The sequence below is a fragment of the Barbus barbus genome (genome assembly GCF_936440315.1).
Source record: "Barbus barbus genome assembly, chromosome: 16".
NCBI lineage: Eukaryota > Metazoa > Chordata > Actinopteri > Cypriniformes > Cyprinidae > Barbus > Barbus barbus.
Window position 1 is genome coordinate 1,507,241 of NC_136744.1, and position 19,271 is coordinate 1,526,511.

Sequence of the window (19,271 nt, forward strand, 5' to 3'; positions counted from 1 at the left end):
ACATGACGGTGCGGTACATACCTCGGTTTTCATGTCACGCTTCTGTGTGGTTTCGGTACAGCAGGTGGGAAAAAAACTCAACTTTTTTTTTTTCTTTATTAAACAGTGGTTTACTGAACAAATAGCTTTTTCTTTAAACAGGGTTCGTACAGAAACTGCAAAATGAAATTCAAGGACTTTTCAAGCACTACTTTTTTGGTTTTCAAGGGCTAAAATCAGAGATCACAATATCGTTATTATCTTTCAAATTCTAATAAATAAATGAATAAAACAAAATGATTCAAATAACATGCACCACATGCAAAGCATGCAATGGCTGTGGCAACTTTAACATTTGAAAGTTGATCTATGGCAAAGTTATCAATTTCCTTATTCAAAGTGCTATTTTCATGAATATATGATTGACCATATAAAAGCTTCACCATACACTTGGAAAGTTATGAGCTATATCATGCTCGTAGACACTAGTGGTGTAACGATACACTTATCTCTCGAGATGAGACTAAATAAAGATACTTAGTTCACTCGAACGAGACAATATTTTAATACTATTTTTAAGACATTTTCAATGGGAAAATATTTGTCTTTTAATCACAAAAAGCAAGACACTGAGCTCCGCAAAACAATGCAGTTGTATTTTGAAATATTTTAACTAATCTAGAGCCGTAACGAACAATTATTTTTGGTAATCAAGTAATCTACTGATTATTTTGACAATTGAGTAATCTAATAATAATAATAATAGGCCGAAGTGAAAAACAGGCTTTAGTATGACTACATTTATATATACACTAAACTAACGATGAGACAATAATTGGTTTGAATAAAGTATCAAAACCATGTAATCACATGGTTTTATTGAACAACACTGTTAAAATACATGAAGTAATATGCCTATATATAATATGAACATAACCACCGAACAATATAATGCAAGCACCATCAAAGGTGTTACCACAAACTCAACTTTATACTAATATCACGAGACTGCTTTTTCAGCTCATGGAGTAATATCACAAGACCGCGAGCGCTCCGGCCAGCCGGGTGAACTGGCTCTGTATTTAGACGCGCTGCATCGTTAATTTAGCGAGAAAAGAGTTGTTGTTGAAATATAATCATTTACACATTGGCTGTCATAACTTGTTTCATAACAGATTTATTTAAACATACATGAAATAATTTAGACATCAGTAACAGATAAAGTATAATATAGTCAAGTCAATATTATTTGTATAGCGCTTTGAGCATACAAATATTTTTTTTTCTTAATTGTGTCATATATGATTCTAATAATGAGCATATGGTCTAATATTTCTCAAAAAGCTCTTCTCTGGACTTCATGTCTCTAGTAAATAGTGAGCTGTGGACACTGATGACTTGCCTGAGGTAAATGAAATGCTGCGTGACGTTTTGTTTAACACTGATTGAGCGATTATGCAAGGTATGATTTGTTCATTCATGTTTATTTGGTGTTAAAACTAGTAGTAAAGAGGAAGGGATGATCGCGCTGCCATCAGAACTGCGATCTGTCAGGCCTCATCAAAGAGCATCAAAATGGCGTTTATTGTCTGAATTTCCTGAGAAAATTGAATAATTTGTTCGCTACACGTGTGCACCGAACTGAAATGTGTGTACCGTTACTCCCCTAGAGCAAACCAAAGTGAGTGTTGGTGTCTGTCATGTGTGTGTTGCAGGTGCAGCCGTGTCCAGCGAAGACGTCACGCAGCTGTCGTCGGAGGAGCGAGCTCAGGGTGAGTGACTGGTCTCTGGCACCAGCGTCTGTCCGCTCCATCTGTTGACCCGGCGTGAGGTCATCTCCTGCAGCTCCGACTCATCCCGCTCCAGCGCTTCATGTTGCATCATTCAGACGGCTGTCTAGTTAACGCCCGTGTACATTCTCCTATGAATGCATTACATGGATTAAATCTTCATTGTGACCCTGCTTTCGGTTATCTTAGGACTCCAGGCCACTAAAATGTTCATGAAAAAGATTTGCACTAATACTTTGCACTCTAGTCACTTTTGGCAATGATTGGGAGACTGTGTGCACATCCATGTGTTTGATCAGATATCATTAGATTATGCACCAGTGTTTCCTGCACACAAGAACAGCCACACTTTTTAAGGAGTCAGTTGAAAAGATTCATAAAACAGCCTCAAATTTGTTTTTATGTAATTAGGGCTGGACAATAATTCAATATCAATATGTATCACGATACAATAACAGTGATACAGGGCTCTAGACTCATTCTTCCCACTGGTCTCTCTTTTGCGTCTAACTTTCTCAGTTGGTCGCATGAGCACATAATTTGGTCGCAATTTGTTTTTTGTTTTTGCTACAACATTTGATTAATCAATGCATGCTGATGAACTTTTATCATAGTTTATAGTTATATGGTAACGAAAGTGTTCAACATTCAACCCTTTTTCATCTGTATTATTTGCGATTTATATTTTGTGATCAGGAATTCCTTTTTTTGTGCGCTTTCACTTTCAAATTCGCGATCTTGGTGTCACGTTTTACAAGAAAAGATAATTGTCTGTTTTGCTTATCTATACACCTTTCTCTTTTTAAGACTAAAACAAAATATGCATTCATTGTTATTCTTAATTAAAAAGCACAACAACAATAAAACAGTAAGTTAAGACAACAAACTAGCTTACATAATTTTAATTAACAAAAACAAATAAGACGAGGCATGGCATAGGACACATCACATGCTAATAAATTACAGAATGTTTAGCAAACACTGAGAAATCAAATAAATAATAATACTTAAAAAAAAAATAATTAAGGAAAGTCTCCATAGCGTAACGTGAGGTAAACAGCAAAGATAAAACGCTTTTCAAAACAAAAACAGGGAAAAGTAAAACTGAACTGGCTGTCGCTGACAGGACTTGCATGTTTTTTTCTACAAGAATACCAACATGTTCACCTTCTCTGGTTTAAGAAGCAGTCTTTTACTTTGCACTGTGTGCCGAATTATTAGAAGTTGATATTCTGGTCATATTTTTTTTCCAAGAACATATAACCAATTCCAAACCACTTCAGTCTTAATAACTACTATTGACTGTATTTAATAATTTATAAGTGATATATAATTGTCCATGAAAGCGTCTCGTGCCTTCGAGAAACTGGGGTTACATACGTAACCTAAGACGTTCCTCTTCAGGAACTCGAGCTGCGTCAGGAGACGCTTCGGGGAACGAGATACCCACTGCACCAGACTTCTGGTCCACTTTAAAATCTGACAAAGGTCAGAGGCGTGGACCAACCCGCAGCGTTGCAGATGTCCTGGATAGGGACACCTGCGAGAGAGGCCTTGGAGGCCGCCACACTCCTAGTGGAATGAGCCCTGACTCCCAAGGGAGAGGGGAGATCAGAGGACTCATAGGCCAACTGAATGGCATCCACAATCCACCTACTGAGGGTCTGCTTGGACGCAGGAAAACCTCTTTTAGGGGAACCAAAGCAAATAAGCAATTGGTCCGCCTTCCTCCACAAGGTAGCTCTGTGGACGTATGCGTCCAGTGCTCGCACTGGACACACACGATTTAGCCTCAGCTGGTCAGATTCCCGAAAGGGAGGAGGACTAAAGGCCTGCAGTACGACAGGCTGTGGTGTGACCGAAGGAACCTTGGGGACATAGAAAGGCTTTGGCCATGCCAGGCGCAAAGTCCAAATGGGTAGGGGCCACAGAAAGGGCCTGTAAGTCCCCAACTCTCTTCAGAGAAGTGATGGCCAGAAGAAACACGGTCTTCAGGGTGAGATCTGAGATCTCCTCAATAGGCTCGAAGGGAGGCCTACAGAGAGCGTTCAACACCACAGCCAAGTCCCAGGGAGGGACCCGGGGCCGTACCGGAGGCCTTAGCCTCAGTGCACCACGGAGGAAATGTGTAACTAGGGGTTGTCTGCCCACTGTCAGTCCACCAGGAGGGGTGTGGTAAGCAGAGATTGCCGCCACATAGACCTTCAAGGTGGAGTAGGCTAACCCTGCGGAGAGTCGAGCCTGCAGGAACTCCAGCACTGTACCAACCGGGCAGTTAACTGGGCCGAGCTGGCGATCTCCGCATCATGAAGTGAAGAGTCTCCACTTCAGGGAGTACAGTTTCCTCGTAGAGGGAGCTCTGGATTGGAGAATGGTCTCAACAACCTCGGTTGGGAGACCGGCAGCTATGAGTTGTGCCCCCTCAGGGGCCACACCCACAGCTTCCACAACTCCGGGCGGGGATGCACAATGGTGCCTCCTGCCTGTGAGAGGAGATCCCTCCTGACTGGAATCTCCCATGGAGAGCCGTCGAGGAGGGAAATCAGGTCCGAGAACCATACTCGGCCCGGCCAGAACGGGGCTACTAAAAGCAGCCGGAGTCCGTCCCGGCGCACTCTCTCCAGAACTCCGGGGAGCAGAGCAATCGGGGGAAAGGCGTACAGATGAAGCACGCAAGGATCTGGTGTGCCAACCTGTACAGGGGGCACGACCGCAGACCTCCTTGCTGGTTGATATAAGAGACCACCGCTGTGTTGTCGGTGCAAACTAACACATGGTGACCTCTTAGGTCTAGGAGAAAGTGTTTCAGAGCCTGAAACACAGCCAGCATCTCGAGCCTGTTGATGTGGCAGGCGAGATGATGACCTCTCCACCGACCGTGGGCAGGGCGGCCACTCATGACCGCTCCCCAACCGGTGAGGGATGCGTCCGTCGCTAGCGTTATGCGGCGACAAGGAGCTCCCAGCACCAGGCCCTGGGACAAGAACCAAGGTTGTCTCCACATGTCCAAGGCACGTAGGCACCGCCGCGTGACCTTGATCATGCGAAGCGGGTTTCCCCTCAGGGAGAACCCCTTGGTCTTGAGCCACCACTGTAGGGGTCTCATGTACAGCAGGCCAATAGGTAACACGTTGGACGCAGCCGCCATCAGACCCAGCAGTCTCTGAAACTGCTTGACAGTGAGTGACCGGCCTTCTCTCACTCTCCCGACTTCCGTGAGGATTGACTCGATCCGAGCAGGAGACATATGTGCCTGCATCGTGGTCGAATCCCACACTACACCAAGATAAGTGGTTCTCTGTACTGGAGAAAGAACACTCTTCTTGGCATTTAGTCTTAACCCCAACACTTTCATGTGGGCGAGAACAACATCTCGATGTTGAGCCGCCCTCCGCTCTGAATGAGCGAGAATCAACCAATCGTCGATATAATTGAGTATGCGGACGCCCCGTAGCCGCAGCGGGGCTAACGCGGTGTCCATACACTTTGTGAAAGTGCGGGGTGAGAGTGCTAGGCCGAAGGGAAGTACCCGATATTGGTAAGCTTTGCCCCCAAAAGCAGATCCAAAATGGGACGCAACCCTCCACCCTTTTTTGGAACTATGAAGTACCGGCTGTAGAACCCGGACTCTCTCTCGTGAGGAGGAACCACCTCGATGGCCTCTTTCCTTAAGAGAGTATGTACCTCCTGTTCCATTACCAGAGCCTGCTTGGGGCCCACTAACGTGGAAATCACCCCGTTGAACTGAGGCGGACGAGAACCAAACTGGATTCTGTAGCCTCTTTCTACAGTGCGCAGGCCCCATCGAGACACATTTGGCAGTAGTTTCCACGCTGCGAAATAGTCTACTAAGGGAACCAGTCTCTCGAGACTGGCATCTGGTGTAATCAGAGCGGCTAGTTCGGTGCCCTGAAGCGGCGCACCGGCAGGGAACGACCGAACCAGCTGCTCTAGAGACCCCCGAAGGGGTGCGAGCATCTCAGCTCCGCTACGATACCGGACGGAAGAGACTGAGATGTGTTCTCGCTGGAGACCGCTGCGCCCTGAAGCACCGTAGGTGGCAGGGTTGGCAGAACGATCTCCTGAGGGCGCTGGGGGGCGACGACCGCTGTGTGATGCAGCGATCGTCGCTCTACCCCAGCAGGGGCTACCCTCATAAGCCCTGGTCCACCACCATCACCTGAAGCATGGTCCTCAGATCCTGCTTAGGCTGAGAGGTCCCCGGCCGCACACCCTTCTTTCTACCCCTCTTACGAGGAGGCGCACGGGTGGCCATGCTCTCCTTTTGCACCTCCCTGTGCGAGGAGCCAGCACGCGGCAGGGGTTCCTCTCGCCCAGCAGCCCCGAGAGCCGGAGAGCGGCGAGGGAGAAACCGCTGGAATGCCGCCGCCTGCCTCCCGGCCTCCTGGTGCCTGCTGACAACCGAGTCAACAGCGTCACCAAACAGGCCGGAAGGCGACAGCGGGGCGTTCAGGAGGAAGACGCTGTCGCGTTCTTTCATTTTCGACAGGGTCAACCACAGGTGCCTCTCCACCGCCACCAGGGCTGCCATAGACTACCCAATGGCACGGGCGCGGAGAGACAAATCAGCGGTTCTGCGGAGCTCACAAATGCCCTCCGCAGAAATTCCTTCGCCCTCATCCAACTCCTTGAGCAGGTCCGCTTGGTATGCCTGCAACACCGCCATGGTGTGCAGACATGACCCAGCATGACCTGCTGCCGCGTACCCCTTGCCCACCAGTGCTGACGATGTGCGCAGCGGCTTGGTGGGCAAGGTCGGAGCCTTCAGGGACGATGCCGCGTCAGGAGAAAGATAGCCCGCAAGCGTCTGCTCCACACGCGGCATCGCCCTATAACCACGCTCCCTCGCCTCCGTCACGTTGCTATAGAAGCCAGACGAGGGGGCGAAGAGGCGGGCCGAAAAAGGTTCTCCCCACGACCTCGACACCTCAGTGTGGAGGTCGGGGAAAAACAGCAGGCTCCGATGTGGAGGTGAGGTCTGAAACCGCAGGAAACGCTCATCTAGTTTGCCTTTCTGCGGCCAGTCGAGTCTCAACTTGGCAACAGCATGAGTGATCACCTCCACAAGCTCATACTGGGGTGAAGGAGGGGGTGCGACTTGTTCGGCACTTCCTATGTCAACCTCCTCAGAGAAAGACAAGAGAAGCGCCGCGGCCGCTGCCCGAGGGGAAGTAACCGCCGTGCGTGCTTCCGGACTCGGGGAGCAGTCGCGGGATCTAGCAGGTGAGGATGGAGATCCCGTTGCGAACCCCACGAGCTCCGTCTCCGTTCTGCCTCAGCGACAGCGGGACCCGCACCGCAGGGAACGCCAATGAAAGAACCCTCTCCTGAAAAGAGGGCCTTTCGGAAGCGAAGCACACACAAGCTGTGTGTATCCTCCGCACGCAAATAACGTTTGCACGGAGGCACACACAGCCTGTATTGCGCCTCACTCCTCCCAAACTTTGTTTTACAAAGCCTCTTGGACATTGCAAAACGGACAGACAACGGTAAATAAGACTTACAAGACACAGAGCGCTTAGCTGAATGACAGGAAGCTGACGCCGGTTTCACCGCACGTGCTTTTATACCAGCTGGTCATTACGTCACCTCGCCCGTGACGTCTCGCCCATCCGTTGGACAGATTTCATTGGTATTCAGAGCCGGTTACGCTGTAGGCGTCCCCCGAAGCGTCTCCTGACGCAGCTCGAGTTCTTGAAGAGGAACTCCTTACACCTGAATATAAGGAGTTCCTATTCAGGTGTGCCGAATTAATAGGCAAGTTTTCTTTTACAGATAAAATGAGCCAAAAAAAAAAAGAGATTTAACATTAAGACTGATTTTTCATAGGCTTTATGAACAGATAAGTTTACAAGAGCATGTGATGCTGGTTCCTCAAGAGTCACTCAAAACTTATCTGTTCATAAAGCCTAAGGAAAATCAGTCTTAATGTATTTCACAACACTTCAGCATGTAATTCTTATTAAGTGAGGGTCATTTTTTTAGGATTTTTTACCCAAGCAAAGTCCCTGAGAACCTAACACATTGCACTTCTGGAGACTCCAGGAAGGTTGCAGTTCTGGAAAATGATGGCGCTGGAGACTAAATGTTCCTGATCATTTCTCACCTAATTCTTCACCTTAATTCTTCATTCTTTTGCAGTTAACGTGTCTTTTCTTCTCCACCAGTTTTTTCTGACTCTGCTGACCCAATGAGCATTTCGCTGCCCAATGGTCATGCCCTAGCATTGCAAATTCTATTATTGCATTAGTATTGCATTCTTCTCATGGGCATTTAATAATTTTTGACTTTTAGTCTGAGTTTTTTTGGCTCATTTTATCTGTAAAAGAAAACTTGCCTAATAATTCGGCACACCTGAATATAAGGAGTTTTTGACTTCCAGCCTTCATGGACAATTATCTAGTGTCTAGTGAAGTGACATTCAGCCAAGTATGGTGACCCATACTCGGAATTCGTGCTCTGCATTTAACCCATCCAACGTGCACACACACAGCAGTGAACACACACACACACAGCAGTGAACACACTCACACCGTGAACACACACCCGGAGCAGTGGGCAGCCTTTTTATGCTGCGGCGCCCGGGGAGCAGTTGGGGGTTCGGTGTCTTGCTCAAGGGCACCTCAGTTGTGGTATTGAGGGTGGAGAGAGCGCTGGACATTCACTCCCCCCACCTACAATCCCTGCCGGCCCGAGACTCGAACCCGCAACCTTTGGATTACAAGTCCAACTCTCTAACCATTAGACCACGACTTCCCCAATTATATATCACTTATAAATAGAAATTAATATAAATTAATTATTAATAGAAATTAATACTTTTATTTAGTAAGGATGCTTTAAAATGATCAAAAATTATGATAAAGACATTTATAATGTTACAAAATATTTCTATTTCAGATAGATGCTGTTCTTCTGAACTTTCTATTCATCAAAGAAACCTGAACACATTCTACTCCGCTGTTTTCAGCATAATAATAATAAATGTTTTTTGAGCAGCAAATCAGAATATTAGAATGATTTCTGAAGGATCATGTGACTGATGCTAAAAATTCAGCTTTGAAATCAGGAATAACTTGCATTTTAAAATATTTTCAAATAGAAAACTTATTTTAAATGCTAAATATTTCAAAATGTTACTGTTTTTGCTGTATTTTGGATCAAATAAATGCAGGCTACTTTGACTGGTAGTGTATGTTATGTTTGAGGTTAAAGATATTAATATTAATAAGGTGAATCTGAGATGTTTATTTGACAGTGATTTCACATTTCTTGTTTGTATGACGGCTAAATACAAATAAAAGGTGAACATTAATTCATTTGTGCTGTTTTTTTCCCCTAAAATATGATATAGTTTTATAGGAGGAGTTCATAGACTTGGCAGATTCATTTTTCATAAGTTTGTAGGTACAGACATCTGTTGTGGGCATTCTTGGCAGTTTTTATGAGGCTTTTTTTAATAGTGTTCATATCGATATCAGAATTATATCGTATCGACCGAAATTAAGAAATATATTGTGATATGAATTTTGGCCATATCGTCCAGCCCTGTATGTAATAGTGAGTCAGTCAGTGAATGAATCATTCAGATCCACTTCTGAGTCACTGATTTGTTATTCATATTATGATGTGCAATGAAACTTACGTATGCCCTGTCCAAATACCCACCCTTGCGGTCTCGGAGCGCGTCCACGAGACAGGAATAAGTGCTCAAGACTGTGACGCCGAAGCGCAGTGCCCTTAACGCACACTAAACCCACACTATCTCCAGTATCGCTCTGGATCAGTGTATCCCATCATGCACCATGTTGTGGAAATAAATCGTGAGACTTTGTGAGATGTCACGAGAGGTCACAGAAACCTTTCCAGTCTGTTAAATATTAATAATAATTAGATATTACATATCATTTGGTAGTAAAACAAAGTGTTGCACATTTTATTGACGCAAAGATGAGTATATTTATTTTGTACATTTTCAACTGCTTTTTATTAAATTAGAAGCACCACAAATTATATTGTCATCTGTTATAGAACAGACATTTAGAAGTTTATTTTAAAATGCATGTTTTAAAGTATTTAAAACAAAAATTAAGCTTTGAAAAAAACACTTGCATTTTTACAACAGATTAAGTGCATCCCATCAGGGAATGAAAAGTTCGACACACACTTTAACAGGAAATACGTCACGTTAGTGGTCAAGTGCAAAGATCTACATTCAAAGTGTATTAAGGTGACATGTTGAAACAATTATCAACACATTTACTTTGTTTTGGCTTTTTCAAATGTGCAGGAATATTCATAGAGAGCAGTGATGTTTAAATGAGGACTGAGGAGGGTTTGTGCTGGTGTGTGTCTCTCAGGTGTGATGAACGGCAGCGCGAGTCGGCCTCACAGCGAGAGTAGTGATGTCAGTGTGAGTCTGGACAGTCCCGCGAGGCAGACCTCGGACGGCAAACGCAGGGCCAAATCTGCAGGCAGTGAGATGGTTTCCCTGCAGCAGTTCCTGGTGGAGAGCACAGAGCCAGCAGAGGTGATGCACACATAACCAAGAGCCCAATCATTCAGTCCAATCAATCATCATTACCAGTGTATATAAGCAGCAGTCCCAGCGACAGTTCTTCCAGCATCCCTCCACCTCTGGTGATTGGAGTCGCTGTTCATATTAAAGTAAAATGAACTGATGATTTCACAGGCCTAAAGTCAACCCGCACACACTACCAATCAAAGGTTTGAGGTCAGTAAGAGGTTTTAAAGGATTAGTTCACTTTCGTGATAAATTACTCACCTCCATGTCATCCAAGATGTTCTTCTTTCTTTAAAAGAAGTTAAGGTTTTTGAGGAAAGCATTCCAGGATTTTTCTCCATATAGTGGACTTCAATGGGGATCAAGGGGTTGCAGTTTCAGTACTCTACACGATCCCAGCTGAGGAATAAGGGTCTTATCTAGCCAAACAATCTGTCACTTTCTAAGAAAAAGAAAAATGTATATACTTTTTAACCACAAATGCTCATTTTGCACTAGCTCTGTGACACTTGTTACAATGCATTACGTAGTCGTGGACATCTTTGGCGGTGTCCTGTAGTGGCAGTGATGATGATCATATGTAATCAGACACTTGTGCTCAATCCAGCATGCAAGGGTGCGTTCACACTTGTAGTTCGCTTCGCTTGGTTCAAAAGAAAATGATACATTTGGTCCTGGTTCGCTTAGCATTCACACTGGCATTTTTGATAGCAAACCTAAAGATACCGAACCTAAAGGCATAGTCATACGCTCACAACCTCGGGTTGAATGACGTACAGTGCTGCTTGAAAGTTTGTGAACCCCTTGCAGAATCTGAAAATGTGAGTAATTTTAACAAAATAAGAGAGATCATACAAAATTCATGTTATTTTTTATTTAGTATTGTCCGGAGTAAGATGATTACAGGGGTGATTAACTTTTGAACAGGATGAAGATGTCCAAATTTTCTTATTTTGTAGAAATATAATCTTTTTCCATTTAGTTCTGCCCTTCGGAAGCAACAGAAGATACTTGCATGTTTCCTGGAAGACAAATTAAGTACAATTTACCTTGATCTTCAAATTCTAAAAGTTTTCACCCCCGGCTCTTAATGCATCGTGTTTCCTTCAGGAGCATCAGTGAACCTTTGAACCTTTTTTTTAATTGTTGTATTTGAGTCCCTCAATTGTCCTCAGTGTGAAAAGATTTATCTCAAAATCATACAGTCACTGCTGGAAAGGGTTCAAATATGCAAAAGATGCTGGAAAACTGAAGATTCTGCAGGACCTGGAGGATTTTTCTGAAGAGCAGCTCAGTTTAACTGTTCAGAACAAACAAGGGACTCATGAACAACCATCACAAAACAAAAAAACAGTCGTAGATCATCCAGGTAACCACACACAGTAGTAAGAACCAAGGGTTCACAAACTTTTGAATGGGGTTATTTGAATAATTTAAGCTTTTTTGTTCTTGTCTTGTGGACTAAATGTAATCATCTTTTATGTAAAATATCTTACTCAGGACAATACTAAATAAAAAATAACATTAATTAGGGCCCAAGCCAGTAAGGCGCAGGGCCCTATTGTTCTTCTAAGGATTATTATTTTTTTTTTTTTTTTTTTTTTTTTTTTTTATTTCAATCATCCGGGCACTTTTGGGGGCCTTAACGTGCCCGAAAACTCTCGAAAATTGGCACGCACATTGGAACCTGCGGCCATTAGGACGCCGCTGAGGCTGGGACCCGGGCGTGGCACAGGGGCTCTACGGCGCCCCCTGGAAAATTGTCAGAACGCTTGATGTATAGCTCACACATACTTGCACGTATTCATATGAAACTCGGTACACATATAGAACTCATTGAGCTGAACAACTTTCACGCTGCATGTTTTAGGCTCCGCCCAACAGGAAGTCGGCTATTCAGGGCTGTTTAAAAAGCGCATGCTCTGGAATTTGATATACTCCTCTGAGGATTTCCATACGATTGCCACCAAACTCGGTGAACATGATCTCAAGACATTGGGGACGCTAAATTGCGAAGATATTTTTGATATGTCGAACGGTTTGCCCGTGGCGAGGCGATGAAGTTATGGCGAAAAATGAGACCCAGGAAATGCCTAATAACGTCCACATACATTGTATGATGTAGATCAAACTCCAGTGGTTTGTTCGTTGTATGATGCCGATCGGATAGATGTGACTATTATGACTGAAAGTTATAGCGCCACCAACTGGCTGCAGGAAGTGTGTCGTTTTCAAAATTATTTGAATTCAGCATCTTATTTTTACTCGATTTGCTTCAAACTTCACCAGAATAATGTCAAAACACGGCCGATGTAAAACTGTGAAGGGAATATTGATATCTAAAATTATGTTGCCATGGCAACGTGTCAAAGTTGAAAATTCGTTTCTGGTGATTTTGAGGCAGATAACATGTTTAGAATGTCATGAAACTCAACACACATATCCATTTTAATGATAGTTAGACACTGGAAAAACCTCATAAACGGGCGTGGAAGAGGCACTCTATAGCGCCACCTTTTGTCAAAAATGGGGGGGTTAGTTTTAGCTACAGACACCAAACTCGGTACATAAATTGTTCTTATTAATCCGGACAACTTTCTAATTTACAGTCATTAGCTACGACCAACAGGACGTCGGCTATATTTATTTTAATGTGGGTTTTTTTTTAAAACGGGCTGTAAACAAATTCATACTCCTCCAAACAGAAACACGTAAATCACACCAAACATTTTTTCTCATGATGCCAAAATACTGAAGATGCTAAATTGCGGACGGATTTAGGATATCTTGAACGATGATTTAATGGCAATTTATTAAAGTTACAGTAAAAAAGAGATTTTTTTTTTTTTTTTTATCTTTTAAGAGCAGCTTCCAAACACTTCATAAAAAATTACATACACAGAACAATACAGTCTGACGATATGTGATTAATTTCATGAATTTACAATACACTATGCTTAGGAGAAAATTTAAAAACTATCAGACAGTTGTTACAATGCTTCTATGAGTGAGAGTTCCCTGTCAGCCTGCAGCTGAGTGAGGGGGTGGGGGTGGGGTGGGGTGTGAGTGACTGTGTGGATTGAGGAGCTGGGTGAGAGAGAGAAAGAGAGAGAGGGTCTGTTTTTTTTAAATCTTTAAAAAATGCTTATAAAGCATTAAAGGTTTTCATAACACTTTATAATTAAGTCTCATTTGTTAACAGTAGGGAATGCATTAATTAACATGAACTAACAATGAAAAATATAATTTTTTACAGCATGTTAATTCTTCATTGATAGTATGAACTTACAACGAACTAACAATGAACAAAATATTTTTAATATTAGAAAAATAGTCATGTTCAAAAGATAAAACTTTAAAATTTAATAATATATTAACACATTTTGGAATTAATATTGATCAACATTAAATGGAATATAATTATTAATGATTATATATATATAATGATAGCTACAGACACCAAACTTGGTACATAAATTGTTCACATTAAGCCGGACAACTTTCTAATTTACAGACATTAGCTACGACCAACAGGAAGTCGTTTTTTTTTTTTTTGTGTTTTTTTTTTTCAAAACGGGCTGTAAACAAATTCATACACCTCCAAGCAGAAACCACAAATTCACACCAAACACAGAACAAGACAGTCTGAGGATATGTGATTAATTCCATGAATTTACAGTACACTATGGCGAGAAGAAAATTTTAAAACTTATCAGAGATATCCTGTCACTGTGCTTCTAATGTGTGCGGTAGGTGACTGGGTGAGTGACTGACTGTGTGAGTTCAGTGAGTGTGGAGGGGGAGAGAGAGAGAGAGGGAGACAGAGAGAGAGAGAGAGAGAGAGAGAGAGAGAGTCTGTTTCTAAAGTCGGTCGGTTTAAACTTCTCAATAAAATCCTTAAAAAATGCTTAAAGCATTAAAGGTTTTGATAACACTTTATAATTAAGTCTCATTTGTTAACAGTAGGGAATGCATTAATTAACATGAACTAACAATGAAAAATATATTTTTTAAAGCATGTTAATTCTTCATTGATAGTATGAACTTACAATGAACTAACAATGAACAAAATATTTTTAATATTAGAAAAATAGTCATGTTCAAAAGATAAAACTTTAAAATTTAATATATTAACACATTTTGGAATTGATTTTAAACATTAAAACATTGATTTCAACATTAAATGGTATATATTTATTAATGATGTAAATTAACAACAGTTAAATAATGTTGTTTTTTAACATTGGTTAATTCACAAATAACATTAAATATTAACAATATATTTTTTACTTTATTCATTTGTGTTAGAAAAAATTATTCATTTTAGTTAATGGAAAAATAAATCATTAAAAAATGCTTATAAATCATTAAAACCTTTGGTAAGTATAATAATTTCTCATTTGTTAGCATTAGTAAATGCATTAACTAACATCAACTACCAATGAAAAATATATTTTCATAGAATTTAAAGTTTTATATGTTGTTCTGTGTGTGTGTGTTTCACAGAGTTGATGGTTTGGATTAACCCTTTAATTGCCGTATCCCTTAAAACCAAACTGCCAGAGGGTTACTGTGATGCTTGTGCTCGCTGGGCACCGTTTTATCGATGCCACCGGGGTGGCGTATGCTGACGGCTTGGGCCCGTCATCGCTGCTCGCAGCTATATTTTTGTATGATCTCTCTTATTTTGTTAAAATTACTCACATTTTCAGATTCTGCAAGGGGTTCACAAACTTTCAAGCAGCACGGTATATTTTGTGACGGAACTTACTGAACAGCCCAAACAATTGGTGTGTGTGAGTAGAATACACCTAATGACATCTGCTGGAGTAAGTGCGCTCGTTGCGTGTACATGATTTTATTTTTACCATCTGCGAACTCACAAAGAGCTCATAAAAGGCACTTTACCTCCTCGTCGCTCCACGTTTGCCCTCTGCTCATTTTGTTTTTATCACATCCTTTTTTTTGTTTAGTTTGGAAGCATTTGGTCCGTGTTGCGTTTATATTTCATTCGAACCTCACCAGAGTTCATTTGGAAGTGGACCAAGACCAAGAGCTGTGTCTTTATTAGGTGATAATTGGAAAGGTCACGCGTTTATAAAACAAACAAATGCCCTTTACAGAAAAAGTTAAAACAATGATATTGAATGATTTTAAAGTTGGAGAAAATGAGATGAGTTTTTAAACGAAGTACAAAGATGAAGAACTAACCGCGTGTGACTTTCCGACAGGATTACGTGATGTGTGAAGATGCGCATCGCAGAGCTAGAGCAAGCCAAGCATTTGTGGTTAAAAAGTGGATGAATATGATTTGTTTTCAGAAAATAACCTTATTTCTCAGCTGGGATCGTGGGACCCTTTGAGGCTGCATTGAAACGGCATTTTTACCTTGAAATAGTTGGCCACCATTGAAGTCCACTATATGGAGAAAAATCCTGGAATGTTTTTCTCAAAAAACTTAATTTGTTTGTGACTAAAGAAAGACATGAACATCTTGGAAGACATGGGAGTGAGTAAATTATCAAGAATGTTTTTTTCTGAAAGTGAACTCATCCCTTAATGAGACCCTCTTACAAGGGTAAATAAAGAACTGTTGTTTCAATAAGCTTTGGGTCCCACTTTATATTAAGTGGCCTTAACTAACTTAACTTACATTTAAATTAATAATTTGATACAATGCACTTCTTGTGTACATACATGTTTTTACATTGTACTTATATTTGAAAAATACCTGCATGTAATTACATATATAATAAATTTGTGCAATTATATTTATAATTAACTGTTGACCGATCCCTTACACTTTAACCCACCCTTAAACCGACCCAGACCACCAAACCTGTCCCTAACCTTACCCGTATCCCACCTCAATGGCAGCAGAACTGCTTTGCAATACAATATGAACACAATAAGTACATTCTACTTATTCTTTGATGTAAGTAAAGGTAAGGCCACTTAATATAAAGTGGGACCATGTTTTGTATTACTCTTTACTTGAAAAACTATGTCTAAAAAGGGTAATATTTGATGTATTTGAGGTCTGAGATGTGTGAACAGTGAAGAGAGAGGGCAAACATTTTGTATTTTAGGTCATCATTGCTGTCTAATCAGCCAATATTGCCCTAAATAGCCTGAAAGCACTTCATCTTTTTTGTGAAAAATAACATTTTTGGACATATATTATTAATAATAATAATAATAATGAAAAGTAACTACAAAAGAGCATGTAGCTATCTTTAAAAGAAATTGCGTGTGGAGCATGCCCCTGATCCGTGCAATGTTCTGGCCTTTCTCCCCTCACCTGTTTGCATCTTTGCTTGTGCTCAGTCCAGTATGTAAGAGTGTTTTCTCCTCCCTGCGCAGTCGTCTGGAGTGTCCGGAGCCGCGCCGCAGGTGTCCAGAGAGCGTGTGAAGAGCCGAGGCATCCTGCGCTCAGCCAGCGGCAAGGCCTCTGCGGTGGACTCCAGCGGCGCTCGGGGTCAGCCGGGCCGTCCCAGCCTGCGCAAGGCCGAGAGCACACGCTCCAAGGGCTCGGCTCCGCCCCGAGCCGGCCTGTCGGCGCAGAGTAAAGCCTCGTCAGCATCGCTGTCGGAGCGGCTGGACTCGGCCGCCGGCCTGCCCCGCGCCAGCAGCGTCATCTCCACCGCCGAGGGCTCAGTCCGCCGCACCAGCATCCACGATCTGCTCTCCAAGGACAGCCGGCAGCCCGTGCTGGTGGACCCCGCGCCCGCCCGCTCCCAGAGTGAGTACAGTGACCCAGCCCTGCCCAAGTCCGCTAGCATGCCCTGCCGCATAGAGGAGCCCGAGCCGTCCAGCCTGCAGGCCTTTCTAGGTCCCTCCTTCACCGTAGACTCCATCTTTCTGGACTCCATCTTTAGCGAGCCAGCGGTGACGGGCGGCGCTAGAAACCAGGCCATCCTGTCACTCAACACGTCTCTCGTTAGTAGCATTAGCGGCCCTCCCCATAAAGCCAAGCACCCCGCCGAGCCCGAGCATGAGCCCGAGCCCGAGCCCGGCTTCCCCTCGGAGGACGGCAAGTCGCTGTGGTACGAGTACGGCTGCGTGTGACCCCTGACCCCCACCTGCATGAGTCTGCTCTGTGTTATGTCTTTTGTAGCGACACTCATGTGATTCTTCTGTTGGACTGAACCTCCATCACTGTTATATTAACTGATGCTGTCTGCTGTGTGTGTAACCGCTGATCCACTTTCATATTTATGAAAATGAGGCTTGTAGAACAAGTCCCATGATGCTCCTCTGATTGTTTTATTTAAATGACACGGTGTGGCTGTGTTCCCGATGGTGTTTGTGTGCATGGCTTTACCCTCCACGCTCCGTTCTGATGCCTGTGGTGTGGTGTGGGTTGTGTTGGCGTGTGATGTGAGCCGTAGCGTCACGCGTGAGGCCGGACCTCCAGGGAGACTGTATGAACACACCATTCTCTGCAGGTCAAACTCTGCTGATCCAGCGCCGATCGTGTCTGGTGCATGCTGTGTATCCACGTAACGTCCTTCAGGACAGTGATTCTTCTGTAATGTCCCGTTGAAGTGTGGCTTGCTTTCGTTCTGCAGATGTGGAAGTGTTACAGGAAAACAGGAAGTCTAAGAGCAGAGCTGGAGCTCAGAGTTTGTCCTGAATTCACACGGTGAGTGTCACGATCCTCCTCAGCAAACTCTTGAACCTTCAAGAGCTCCTCTTTGTCCACCTCCAGCCCAAAGTACAGGGAGCTGATGCATTCCTCACTGATCATAAGCACCATAATCCATACCTAGCATTAAAGGGGTCTTGACATGGAGTTTTTTATTATTTTAATATGTTCCTTGAGGTTTACTTATAACATTAATGAAGTTTTTTGCACAAAAAAAACAAAACATAAATATGTGGAAAAATGATTATTTTCAACCCTCATTCTGACCTTCTCTCTAAATCTGTTTTAAGGGGCGGGTCTTTTAGGCTCGTCTAATCAGCCACTGTTATGATTGGCTAACATCACTGCATAGGAAACAGTATCAGCACCCCCTCATTATTGCGTGTGAGTGCTTTGACAACATGATCAAAATAAAACAGTCATTTCCAGACAAAGCACTGAAATAATTTGTGCTGCAGTCAGATCTAGTGCCGCTTCATCTTTCAACAGGAACTCTTTGTGACTCTCCGTGACACTGGGCCTCGATTACAAAACAAAATACTCCGACATGATCCGGAATGCCATTAAAAATAAACCATCCACGTGTTCCTTATGCTGGGATACTTCTGACATCTGTACAAAGACGTGAAGGAGCCGGTGGCGAGTGAACGCCGGGGGCGGGGCCTGTGTCGACGTGCCGCTCAGGAGGCGGAGTTTATGCAAATGACTGGTGCTAGGTGACATCACCTTGCCCCTCAGATCTAAAACAAGCCGTTTTCTGAGAGTTATTACATAAATGATTTTTACTGTTGATAAGGACATTTTAAGCTATGAAACTTGCAGGATGGATTAAGCATACAAAGACCCCTTCTGTGTCAAAAGATCAAGGGAAATTTGATTTCTCATGTCATGACCCCTTTAAACAGCATCATCAGAAATATTTTCACATTAAATCCCCAAATTAAAGGCAGGGAAGGTGATTTGGTTCAGAAACATGTTTTGTTATGCTGGTTGAAAATCTCTTCACATCCAGATAGCAATCACTAAGTGCTCTAAATGTATTTATATATATTTATATTGTCTGTGAAAGGCGTAGGACCATACAATGTTAAAACAATATTCACATAATCCCATTACATTGTTTGTCATATTTAGCGTTTCTTTTTTATATACAGTAGTGTTTGGTGTTTCTGTCTCAGTTAATATCTTCTCTCTCTGTTTGAATGAGGGATCTGTTCATTTTTCCTTGCTTTATTTTGCGCATTCATGTTCACGATAAATATGTAATAAAATTTCTAGTTAAAACATTTGATATCAATATTATTTTTAT

General features: G+C 42.8%; 1 protein-coding gene across 1 annotated transcript in view; it reads left to right on the forward strand.

Moving 5' to 3' along the window:
* LOC306882058 (girdin-like) overlaps window positions 1–19,271 on the forward strand; it is a 75,976-nt gene that overhangs the window by 52,875 nt on the left and 3,830 nt on the right. Inside the window, exons 28-31 of the mRNA XM_079436493.1 lie at window positions 1,695–1,751; window positions 10,151–10,320; window positions 16,678–17,056; window positions 17,886–17,959. Of these exons, the coding sequence (XP_079292619.1) occupies window positions 1,695–1,751; window positions 10,151–10,320; window positions 16,678–17,056; window positions 17,886–17,950 (671 nt within the window). The 3' untranslated portion in view covers window positions 17,951–17,959. The remainder of the gene's footprint in view (window positions 1–1,694; window positions 1,752–10,150; window positions 10,321–16,677; window positions 17,057–17,885; window positions 17,960–19,271) is intronic.